This window comes from Eucyclogobius newberryi, unplaced genomic scaffold (genome assembly GCF_026437365.1).
Source record: "Eucyclogobius newberryi isolate DKJ021-1_F unplaced genomic scaffold, fEucNew1.0.hap1 SCAF_20, whole genome shotgun sequence".
NCBI classification, from domain to species: Eukaryota; Metazoa; Chordata; class Actinopteri; order Gobiiformes; family Gobiidae; genus Eucyclogobius; species Eucyclogobius newberryi.
The window spans coordinates 30,644,831-30,657,407 of record NW_027315835.1 but is presented as its reverse complement, the minus strand read 5'-3'; the positions used below and the strand labels follow the sequence as shown (position 1 = coordinate 30,657,407).

Here is a 12,577-nt window from a genome sequence, read left to right as displayed (position 1 = left end):
AAGCAGGAGCAGTATCTGTCGGACCTATTTTGGAAGCGTTGGTCAAAAGAATATCTTCCAAATCTTCAAGAGCACCAGAAATGGAATTGTGTTGGGCGGAACTTCATTCCTGGAGATATTGTGATGCTCATGGATGATATGGCACCGCGCAACTCATGGATTACCAAGAGTCCAAGAGTTTTGGACACTGTTCCGGATGGAAATGGTCTAAGGATTAAAACTAAAACTAATATTCTGGACAGACCAATCACTAAAGTCTGCCTTCTGCAGGAAGCAGAACGGCAGTGAAGCTTGACTTTGGTCTTTTTTCCTGACTCTGGATTATAAGAACTCTTCGATCGTTTTGGATTATACAAACTCTTCGTTCGCTGTGGAGCATATGAACTCTGCTATCGTTTGGATTATGAACTCTATTGATTGACATTTCTGCAGGAACTAAAGTCTGTTTTGCTCATTGTATGGTTTTCTGAACTGTCTCCTACAAGTTGTTATTGTTGTAATTATTACTTGGCTATAATTAGGGGTTGGAATGTAGGAGCCATGTTTGGGTTTTTGTGCACGCGCTTAGTTACGTGCACGACGCTGCGGTGTTGGGGGCGGTGCAAAGGTGTGTGTGTGTAATTGAGGAGAGCGCTCACCTGCGTTTGTGGCTTGGTTAATGGCGACGGGGTGAGCACGGGGAAGCAAACTATGTTGACCGTTTATTTTGTTAAGTTTTCGTCTTCGTTACTGTTTTCTTGTTTTTGTAATTCATTCACGTTTCATCACTCCAAATGGTGCAGGTATTATTGTTGTGTCCATATCGTGTGTCATCATCAAAGTAAGAGTTGGCTTTAATGTTTTCTGCGGTTTGGGACAATAAATGATCTGCATTGCACCGTCTGTACGCGTCTTCAGTATGACTTACCCGTGTCTTAGCCCGCCGCAGCTTAGGTCGGGTTTTGGATGCCATCGCCGCAATATGTGTCACTAACCCTTCAGTCACACAAAGGGTCTACACAGTCTGGACCACAGAGTTCTTCTTCTCCGTCCTCAAATACGCAAAGCGCTTTTATGTCCATGTTTTAAAAAAACAAAATAGTCCATAAATCTGCTAAAATAGGCCAAAGTACGTGCGTCTGCATCAATGTTTGTTTAGGTTTGTTTTAGGTTCCGTGCATAGTAATTAGAACCATCGCTTTGCAGTCATGTCTGTCTTTCCCTTCTTTAAGTATTAGAGATCTGACGGCTTCTTTCCAACTCGAGGGTCTGAGTTTCTTAAGTGCCCAGTTAAACATGTTGAAAGCTCAGGGAGAAGTGTTTCCTTTAGAGCTTTACAGCACTCTGAGGTGAACCCATCGCTCCCCACTCATTGCACCTTGTATTTCCAACACTGTAATTCCAGCTAAAAAATATATATATTTTGTTCTTCTATCATAACAGGCAAATAAGTTATTTATTTTCTAACTCCTTAAACTTTAGAAAACAGTCTTTTATAGAAGGAGACCAATGATTTTATAAGTAGTTATTTCCGCTTGTTGATTTTTAAATTTCCAGGCTAATCATTTTACAACATTTTGTCCCCCGTTATTCCTTTGTTTAGTAAAGAGCATTTTCTTAACAATTTTGTGTGAGGTCGGATCCTTAATTTTACACCTGTTTTGATCCAGTTTTACTCCAGTTTGACTCTTGTTTTACTCCAGTTTTACTCTTGTTTTACTCCAGTTTTACTCTTGTTTTACTCCAGTTTTACTCTTGTTTTATTCCAGTTTTACTCTTGTTTTATTCCAGTTTTACTCTTGTTTTACTCCAGTTTTACTCTTGTTTTATTCCAGTTTTACTCTTGTTTTACTCCAGTTTGTGACCTGGTCCTGTTGTAGACCAGTTTTGCTCCTGGTTTAGTCCTGGTTTAGTCCTGGTTTAGTCCTCACATCTTGTAAAAGTGTGATGCAAGCACTGCTCTGCTGCACACTTGGACAGACTTTAGTGCGTCCCAGTGCGATGGATTTAGCGCCGTGCATTCCTTTGAAGTCAGACATGTGATGGGGCACGCCGCCGGCAGGTTTGTACACTTGTTACTTTGTGGGAAAAAAGCACAACCTTCTCAGAATGATAAGGGCAGATTAAGATGTTGAAAAGGGGTCAGAGGTTATCTTAATGCGACCTGCAGGGTCCTGGATGGACGGGGCCTAATGCGCAGCAGCTGTGGGGACTTTGTGGAAGTCTCTCACACATGTCCAGGCGCTGGGTTTGACGCAGTGCAGAGGGGAAGCAGCCGGAGCAACACTGCCCCCCCCTGGACCCGAGCAGGAAGCAGCCGGAGCAACACTGCCCCCCCCTGGACCCGAGCAGGAAGCAGCCGGAGCAACACTGCCCCCCCCTGGACCCGAGCAGGAAGCAGCCGGAGCAACACTGCCCCCCCCTGGACCCGAGCAGGAAGCAGCCGGCGCAACACTGCCCCCCCCTGGACCCGAGCAGGAAGCAGCCGGAGCAACACTGCCCCCCCCTGGACCCGAGCAGGAAGCAGCCAGAGCAACACTGCCCCCCCCCGGAGCCGAGTAGGAAGCAGCCGGAGCAACACTGCCCCCCCCTGGACCCGAGCAGGAAGCAGCCGGAGCAACACTGCCCCCCCCTGGACCCGAGCAGGAAGCAGCCGGAGCAACACTGCCCCCCCCTGGACCCGAGCAGGAAGCAGCCGGAGCAACACTGCCCCCCCCTGGACCCGAGCAGGAAGCAGCCGGAGCAACACTGCCCCCCCCTGGACCCGAGCAGGAAGCAGCCGGAGCAACACTGCCCCCCCCTGGACCCGAGCAGGAAGCAGCCAGAGCAACACTGCCCCCCCCGGAGCCGAGTAGGAAGCAGCCGGAGCAACACTGCCCCCCCCCGGAGCCGAGTAGGAAGCAGCCAGAGCAACACTGCCCCCCCCCGGAGCCGAGCAGGAAGCAGCCAGAGCAACACTGCCCCCCCCCGGAGCCGAGTAGGAAGCAGCCAGAGCAACACTGCCCCCCCCTGGACCCGAGCAGGAAGCAGCCAGAGCAACACTGCCCCCCCCGGAGCCGAGTAGGAAGCAGCCAGAGCAACACTGCCCCCCCCGGAGCCGAGCAGGAAGCAGCCAGAGCAACACTGCCCCCCCCGGAGCCGAGCAGGAAGCAGCCAGAGCAACACTGCCCCCCCCTGGACCCGAGCAGGAAGCAGCCGGAGCAACACTGCCTCCCCCTGGAGCCGAGGTTGGAACTAGGTCATATAGGGAATTGGAAAGGAAGTGACGAAATCCAAGATGGCGGCGCTCTTGCGGCCCAAATCACTTGCGGTTCACCGTTTTGCTACACGGTTTTGCTACACCTGGTGGTGGGAGGGATAAATTTACTGTCTCGCTTTTCTGAACTAGCAGATTTGCTGGCCCGATGCGCAAAAAATGTATTATTTGATATGAAAAAAAATTTTGCAGTCTAGTTTGTTTTGGGATGAGTTAGCTACACTTTTGCTAATACAAAGTCATGGTGTAAACTAGTTTCAGCCAAACGAAGTAAACCTAAAACTTAGTGTTAGGTTTAGGGGTTAAGGGTTAAGATTAGGGTTTGAGTTAAGGTTAGGGTTAGGGTTAAGGTTAAGGTTAAGGTTAGGGTTAGGGTTAGGGTTAGGGTTAAGGTTAGGGTTAGGGTTAGGGTTAAGGGTTAAGGTTAAGGTTAGGGTTAGGGTTAAGGTTAGGGTTAGGGTTAGGGTTAAGGTTAGGGTTAGGGTTAGGGTTAAGGTTAGGGTTAGGGTTAGGGTTAGGGTTAAGGGTTAAGGTTAAGGTTAGGGTTAGGGTTAGGGTTAAGGTTAGGGTTAGGGTTAGGGTTAGGGTTAGGGTTAAGGTTAGGGTTAGGGTTAGGGTTAGGGTTAGGGTTAAGGGTTAAGGGTTAAGGTTAGGGTTAGGGTTAGGGTTAGGGTTAGGGTTAGGGTTAAGGGTTAAGGTTAAGGTTAGGGTCAGGGGTTAGGGTTTAGGGTTAAACCCAGACCCATGTGATTTATATTTTCACAATTATTTGTTTTACATTTAATTCACACCCATTTAAATTGTTTCTCAGCGAGACAACACCACCAGGAACTCATTGTTTGGTCCTTGTTCACATCAAATGCATCGTAAACTTCAGGTTTGGACCCAAGAGTGAACATTATTGATGGATCAGCAGAATTAGCGGGACCGTTCGCCATGTTTACTACGGTCGACCACCTGTTTACTTTCGCCCGGCTCCCGCCATGTCGTCCTCGCCATGTCGTCACGGGCATTGTCGTTACTTCCTCCTTTCCAATTCCCTATATGACCTAGTGCCAACCCTGGAGCCGAGCAGGAAGCAGCCGGAGCAACACTGCCCCCTCATGGAGCCGAGCAGGAAGCAGCGCCATAGAGAGACACTGCCCCCCCCCGGAGCCGAGCAGATCACTTATAGGAAGTCTGAAAAACACTTTCAGTAGAAGATCTCCTATAAATAAAAACTCCCATAGACAAATACATACATAAATACCATTGCATGTGATCACGACAGTAATTGCACATGAATATGTGTCACGACGGCACATGGATTGCACATGAATTTCACAGTAATGGTACATATGAGGGAATTGCACATGGTTAGGTCAGTATTGCGAGTGTTCAGGACTAACAGTGTTTGTTATAAAGTCTGACAGCAGCAGAAGGAAAGACCTACAAAACCTTTTCTTCACACAGCGAGGGTGGATCAGTCTCACTGAAGCTGCTCTCCAGAGCGGACAGAGTGTCCTGCAGGGGGTGAGACTCATGGTCCAGCATAGATGTGAATCTAGCCAGGACCCTTCTGTCCCCCACCTCCTGCACCGAGTCCAGAGCACAGCCCAGGACGGAGCTGGACTTCTTGATGACTTTGTCCAGCCTCTTCCTCTCCCTCTCTGTGATGACCACACCTACAGGAGCTGATGCACCACAGAGTCGTAGAAGGTCTTCAGGAGTGGCCGTGTCAGGAGCGGCCCTGTCTGGAGTGGCCCTGTCACTCCAAAAGACCTGAGTCTCCTCAGGAGGTAGAGCCGACTCTGGCTCTTCATGTACAGTGCGTCTGTGTTATGAGTCCAGTCCAGCGGCGTTATGGACGATTAGTGACAAGATTATAAAGACAAGGAATCCAAGAATGGATTGGTGACCCTGGGGCCACAGGGGCCGAGGTCAGAATTGACAAACCAGGAGCGTGTTTTGAGAGACAAACTGGACGACCTGGAGAACCGAGAACAGAGTCATTTTCAGATGGACATTCCAGGGGACACTGAGGGTACAAATGTGTAGTATATGGAGCCCTGGACGGGGCCCCGAGAGGTCTGAGAGGAGGAGAATACATGAAACACATAAGGCTAAATATCTGAGATGGTGGCGTGTTGTTGTGCACCTTTAATAGTAGAAAAAACTAGTTGAGCAGGAGAATTTGTAGCTTTTACAAGAATGAATCATTCTTTTTGTTCAGGTTGATTTAAAAAGAACAATGTGTGCAAGACATCTGAGAGTTGAGGATTCTTCATAAATGTGCAGGAATGTGGCTCATGATTCAGAACAATCATATTTTCATATCCCAATGTTGTTCCAATGGAACATGATCTGCTTAAGAATGAATCAAAACTCATCATGTTTCAAATGAGAACGATACAGTTATTTTATGAAGCTGAGACACCACAGGACAACTGAAAGAGTCCAATTCAAATGAACAACAAATGTCCCAGCATCCCCTGTCCTTAGACAAATGTCCCAAGCTCCTGTGTCCTTAGACAAATGTCGCAGGGTCCTCTGTCCTTAGACAAATGTCCCAGGGTCCTCTGTCCTTAGACAAATGTCCCAGGGTCCCCTGTCCTTAGACAAATGTCCCAGGGTCCTCTGTCCTTAGACAAATGTCCCAGGGTCCTCTGTCCTTAGACTCTCCTGCAGGAAAACTACAAAACCTCTTTGGGAAAAAGTATAAACCTGGAGGAGTTCCACATGAAGGAGAGATCTGACTCCCTCAGAAGGACAAGAGGACGCGAGAGAGACAGTGGAGCTGGATCCAGTCAGGAGGAGAACCAGTTCTTCAGGAAGAGAACCAGTTCTTCAGGAGGAGAACCAGTTCTTCAGGAGGAAAACCAGTTCTTCACGAGGAGAACCAGTTCTTCAGGAGGAGAACCAGTTCTTCAGGAGGAGAACCAGTTCTTCAGGAGGAGAACCAGTTCTTCAGGAAGCGAACCAGTTCTTCATAAGGAGAACCAGTTCTTCACGAGGAGAACCAGTTCTTCATAAGGAGAACCAGTTCTTCACGAGGAGAACCAGTTCTTCACGAGGAGAACCAGTGAGAACCAGTTCTTCACGAGGAGAACCAGTTCTTCAGGAGGAGAACCAGTTCTTCAGGAAGATAACCAGTTCTTCGCGAGGAGAACCAGTTATTCAGGAGGAGAACCAGTTCCTTGAGGCAGATGAAGAACCGTTCATCCAATTGGCGTCTCCACCTTTTCTGTTTAAATGTACAATATTTGTAAAACGCACACAATCCCAACATCGTGTTCTGTTGAAGTCCATGAACCATCGAGGGAGTCGTTCTGTCAAACTCACGACAAACACATGGTTCTAGTAACACAGCAGTCACGTTCCCTAAAGGCTTTATTTATTATGTATTATTTATCCAGGCTTAGGGTCAGCCCCTGCACAATGCCAACATGCCTCATTTGAATGTCCTGCAGCCTGCGATTTTATACCAAAAATACAATTACAATTGTGTTTAAAAATTAAATTGTCCTTCCGGATGGGACAGTTACACTACAGACATATTATGTTATTCACGCACTAAAACTGCATTGAAAATATAGTGGGGGCCCGGTGTTCAGGGGCCCCGGTGCTGCGTACGGCCCTGCACACCAGAGGTTTGGCTTCTTTTCTGATCGTGTTATTGTTTCCAAAGTGTGGGACGTCCTTCAATCACCCATAGTGTGTGGGCCAGCAGGTAAAGTGGACCATAGTGTGTGGCCCAGCAGGTAGAGTGGACCATAGTGTGTGGGTCAGCAGGTAAAGTGGACCATAGTGTGTGGGCCAGCAGGTAAAGTGGACCATAGTGTGTGGCCCAGCAGGTAGAGTGGACCATAGTGTGTGGGCCAGCAGGTAAAGTGGACCATAGTGTGTGGGCCAGCAGGTAAAGTGGACCATAGTGTGTGGCCCAGCAGGTAGAGTGGACCATAGTGTGTGGGTCAGCAGGTAAAGTGGACCATAGTGTGTGGGCCAGCAGGTAAAGTGGACCATAGTGTGTGGCCCAGCAGGTAGAGTGGACCATAGTGTGTGGCCCAGCAGGTAGAGTGGACCATAGTGTGTGGCCCAGCAGGTAAAGTGGACCATAGTGTGTGGCCCAGCAGGTAGAGTGGACCATAGTGTGTGGGTCAGCAGGTAAAGTGGACCATAGTGTGTGGGCCAGCAGGTAAAGTGGACCATAGTGTGTGGGTCAGCAGGTAGAGTGGACCATAGTGTGTGGGCCAGCAGGTAAAGTGGACCATAGTGTGTGGCCCAGCAGGTAGAGTGGACCATAGTGTGTGGCCCAGCAGGTAGAGCAGACCATAGTGTGTGGGTCAGCAGGTAAAGTGGACCATAGTGTGTGGGTCAGCAGGTAAAGTGGACCATAGTGTGTGGGTCAGCAGGTAAAGTGGACCATAGTGTGTGGGCCAGCAGGTAAAGTGGACCATAGTGTGTGGCCCAGCAGGTAGAGTGGACCATAGTGTGTGGCCCAGCAGGTAGAGTGGACCATAGTGTGTGGCCCAGCAGGTAAAGTGGACCATAGTGTGTGGCCCAGCAGGTAGAGTGGACCATAGTGTGTGGGTCAGCAGGTAAAGTGGACCATAGTGTGTGGGCCAGCAGGTAAAGTGGACCATAGTGTGTGGGTCAGCAGGTAGAGTGGACCATAGTGTGTGGGCCAGCAGGTAAAGTGGACCATAGTGTGTGGCCCAGCAGGTAGAGTGGACCATAGTGTGTGGCCCAGCAGGTAGAGCGGACCATAGTGTGTGGGTCAGCAGGTAAAGTGGACCATAGTGTGTGGGCCAGCAGGTAAAGTGGACCATAGTGTGTGGCCCAGCAGGTAGAGTGGACCATAGTGTGTGGCCCAGCAGGTAGAGCGGACCATAGTGTGTGGCCCAGCAGGTAAAGTGGACCATAGTGTGTGGGCCAGCAGGTAAAGTGGACCATAGTGTGTGGCCCAGCAGGTAAAGTGGACCATAGTGTGTGGCCCAGCAGGTAGAGCGGACCATAGTGTGTGGCCCAGCAGGTAAAGTGGACCATAGTGTGTGGGCCAGCAGGTAAAGTGGACCATAGTGTGTGGCCCAGCAGGTAGAGTGGACCATAGTGTGTGGCCCAGCAGGTAGAGCGGACCATAGTGTGTGGCCCAGCAGGTAGAGTGGACCATAGTGTGTGGCCCAGCAGGTAGAGCGGACCATAGTGTGTGGCCCAGCAGATAAAGTGGACCATAGTATGTGGGCCAGCAGGTAGAGTGGACCATAGTGTGTGGGCCAGCAGGTAAAGTGGACCATAGTGTGTGGGCCAGCAGGTAAAGTGGACCATAGTGTGTGGGCCAGCAGGTAAAGTGGACCATAATGTGTGGCCCAGCAGGTAAAGTGGACCATAGTGTGTGGGCCAGCAGGTAAAGTGGACCATAGTGTGTGGCCCAGCAGGTAAAGTGGACCATAGTGTGTGGCCCAGCAGGTAGAGCGGACCATAGTGTGTGGCCCAGCAGGTAAAGTGGACCATAGTGTGTGGGCCAGCAGGTAAAGTGGACCATAGTGTGTGGCCCAGCAGGTAGAGTGGACCATAGTGTGTGGCCCAGCAGGTAGAGCGGACCATAGTGTGTGGCCCAGCAGGTAAAGTGGACCATAGTGTGTGGGCCAGCAGGTAAAGTGGACCATAGTGTGTGGCCCAGCAGGTAAAGTGGACCATAGTGTGTGGCCCAGCAGGTAGAGCGGACCATAGTGTGTGGCCCAGCAGGTAGAGCGGACCATAGTGTGTGGCCCAGCAGATAAAGTGGACCATAGTATGTGGGCCAGCAGGTAGAGTGGACCATAGTGTGTGAGCCAGCAGGTAAAGTGGACCATAGTGTGTGGGCCAGCAGGTAAAGTGGACCATAGTGTGTGGGCCAGCAGGTAAAGTGGACCATAATGTGTGGCCCAGCAGGTAAAGTGGACCATAGTGTGTGGGCCAGCAGGTAAAGTGGACCATAGTGTGTGGCCCAGCAGGTAAAGTGGACCATAGTGTTGAGCAAATGGATGGGCCAAAATGCAGACGTTAGTCGGCCGACTTCAGACTTTAACTCCTACAAGTCACAAAAGGATTACAACATTTTACCTTCAGATATGATTGGTTTTGGAAAGCTGCATTATTTCATGTTTTTGTAAGTACTTTAACTCATAATACATTTTTTTGTGCTGAAGTAAAGACTAGAACAGTGTCTTATAAAAGAAGGATTTTCTGAACTGTGTTTTAATGTATTTTGTATTGATAAAACAATGGGACAGTCTGTATAACAACTACATGACAAAGCTTTTCAAACAATTCACCAGCGTTTATTGTCACGTGCCCAATAACGACGAATGCACACGCAACAGGCCACGCCCCCTAAAGCAGAGCACTGTCACAGCCTCTCAAGGGAGGAGTCTGCATGAGCTACTGCGCTCGAGAGGAGGGGAGAGAGGAAGACAGAGGACAGAGAGGGGGGAGAGAGGAAGACAGAGGACAGAGAGGGGGGAGAGAGGGGGGAGACAGCAGGGGAGAGAGGAAGACAGAAGACAGAGAGGAAGAGAGGGGGGAGAGAGGGGGGAGACAGGGGAGAGAGGAAGACAGTGGGGAGAGAGGGAGAGAGACAGGGGAGAGAGGAAGACAGTGGGGAGAGAGGAAGACAGAGGGGAGAGGGAGAGAGGGGAGAGAGGGGGACTGATAAGAGAGGAAGAGAAGGGGGGAGCAGAGGAGAGAGAGAGAGAGAGCGCTGGAGGAAGCACAGCTGTGGAACCTGAAGCACCTGATATGGAGCACGAGCAGGAACACGTCATGCAGCAGAATCCTGACAAGAGCCTCAGACACAGAGCCTCAGACTCAGAGCCTCAGAGCCTCAGACTCAGAGTAGGTGGGGTTTACAAGCCCCTCCTCACCCCTCACCCCCCCACCTCCCGCCCTCCTCCCCCCTCCTCCCCACACACACTGACACTTTATCACCACCGTTTGTTTTCAGATAATATCATCTTATGCACGAGTATCGTCTCATGACCATCACCCTGACCATGACCCTGACCATCACCCTGACCATGACCCTGACCATCACCCTGACCATGACCATGACCATCACCCTGACCATGACCATCACCCTGACCATGACCATCACCCTGAGCATCACCCTGACCCTGACCATCACCCTGACCATGACCATCACCCTGACCATGACCATCACCCTGACCATGACCATCACCCTGAGCATCACCCTGACCATGACCATCACCCTGACCATGACCATCACCCTGAGCATCACCCTGACCCTGACCATCACCCTGACCATCACCCTGACCATCACCCTGACCATGACCATCACCCTGACCATGACCATCACCCTGACCATCACCCTGACCATCACCCTGACCATGACCATCACCCTGACCATGACCATCACCCTGACCATGACCATCACCCTGAGCATCACCCTGACCATGACCATCACCCTGACCATGACCATCACCCTGAGCATCACCCTGACCCTGACCATGACCATTGCAGTATTTTGGTTAAATATAAACTGTTACATGGTCACAATTCATGACGCCAACCTAGTTTCCTACATCCACTTCCTCATTCCTTTAGGTGTCTCAGATCTGCTTGTGGAAAAACATCTCGTCCTCCCCTTGAAAACCCTTCGTTAACACAGCACAATCACGCACAATCACGCACAATCACGCACAATCACGCACAATCACGCACAAACACGCACAATCACGCACAATCACGCACAAACACGCACAATCACGCACAATCACGCACAAACACGCACAATCACGCACAATCACGCACAATCACGCACAATCACGCACAATCACGCACAATCACGCACAATCACGCACAAACACGCACAATCACGCACAATCACGCACAAACACGCACAATCACGCACAATCACGCACAATCACGCACAATCACGCACAATCACGCACAATCACGCACAATCACGCACAAACACGCACAATCACGCACAATCACGCACAAACACGCACAATCACGCACAATCACGCACAAACACGCACAATCACGCACAAACACGCACAATCACGCACAAACACACATTTTCCTCTGCTGCTCTTGTGTTTCATTCATAATCTGGTTTTATGTGAACTCCTCATTTTGTTTTACTTTTTACAAACTCGTCTAATTTACATAATGTGAATTATGGTTTTGTTTTTATCGTAATATTGTTGGCATTTTACGCCTGGGTTAAGACATTACTCATGTGCATTGTCCATGTTCAAATAAACTAATAATAAAAACAAATAATTACATTTATTGACCTGTTTATGGTTCATATCTCTGGAATTACTGGACCTGAATAAAAAAGTGAAATGATAAACTTGGTGCCATCATTCAACACCAAAGAAGTCATTTCTGTCACATAAACCACTTTAAGTCAGATTAATATAACACGCTTGTGGAACCAATGTTTCAGTGATTTATTTCAAAATCAGTCAATCTCCCATGGAACGTGAACACAACCTATTACACACATTTATGTTTAGAATGTTATATGTTTTATGATCAGAAATTATGTGTTTTAAGTTCTATAAATGAGTATCTTTCTCCTCTTCTCCTCTTTCCTGGTGCTGGACCGGGATCTCCATGTGTGCCCTGTCCTCCGGCTCAGTGCTCCAGTTCCGACTTCAGCAGAGGAGAAGCAGGGAGGCGCAGGCCGAGGAGGAGAGCATGCCTCGTGAGTACCAGAGGAGAAGCAGGGAGGCGCAGGCCGAGGAGGAGAGCATGCCTCGTGAGTACCAGAGGAGAAGCAGGGAGGCGCAGGCCGAGGAGGAGAGCATGCCTCGTGAGTACCAGAGGAGAAGCAGGGAGGCGCAGGCCGAGGAGGAGAGCATGCCTCGTGAGTACCAGAGGAGAAGCAGGGAGGCGCAGGCCGAGGAGGAGAGCATGCCTCGTGAGTACCAGAGGAGAAGCAGGGAGGCGCAGGCCGAGGAGGAGAGCATGCCTCGTGAGTACCAGAGGAGAAGCAGGGAGGCGCAGGCCGAGGAGGAGAGCATGCCTCGTGAGTACCAGAGGAGAAGCAGGGAGGCGCAGGCCGAGGAGGAGAGCATGCCTCGTGAGTACCAGAGGAGAAGCAGGGAGGCGCAGGCCGAGGAGGAGAGCATGCCTCGTGAGTACCAGAGGAGAAGCAGGGAGGCGCAGGCCGAGGAGGAGAGCATGCCTCGTGAGTACCAGAGGAGAAGCAGGGAGGCGCAGGCCGAGGAGGAGAGCATGCCTCGTGAGTACCAGAGGAGAAGCAGGGAGGCGCAGGCCGAGGAGGAGAGCATGCCTCGTGAGTACCAGAGGAGAAGCAGGGAGGCGCAGGCCGAGGAGGAGAGCATGCCT

At 50.3% G+C, this 12,577-nt stretch overlaps 1 protein-coding gene across 1 annotated transcript in view; it reads left to right on the top strand.

The window, feature by feature from the left end:
- Positions 1–12,577, top strand: part of myocd (myocardin) — a 60,522-nt gene that overhangs the window by 14,916 nt on the left and 33,029 nt on the right. Inside the window, exon 2 of the mRNA XM_072455847.1 lies at positions 11,865–11,930. Coding sequence (XP_072311948.1) covers positions 11,865–11,930 — 66 coding nt within the window. The remainder of the gene's footprint in view (positions 1–11,864; positions 11,931–12,577) is intronic.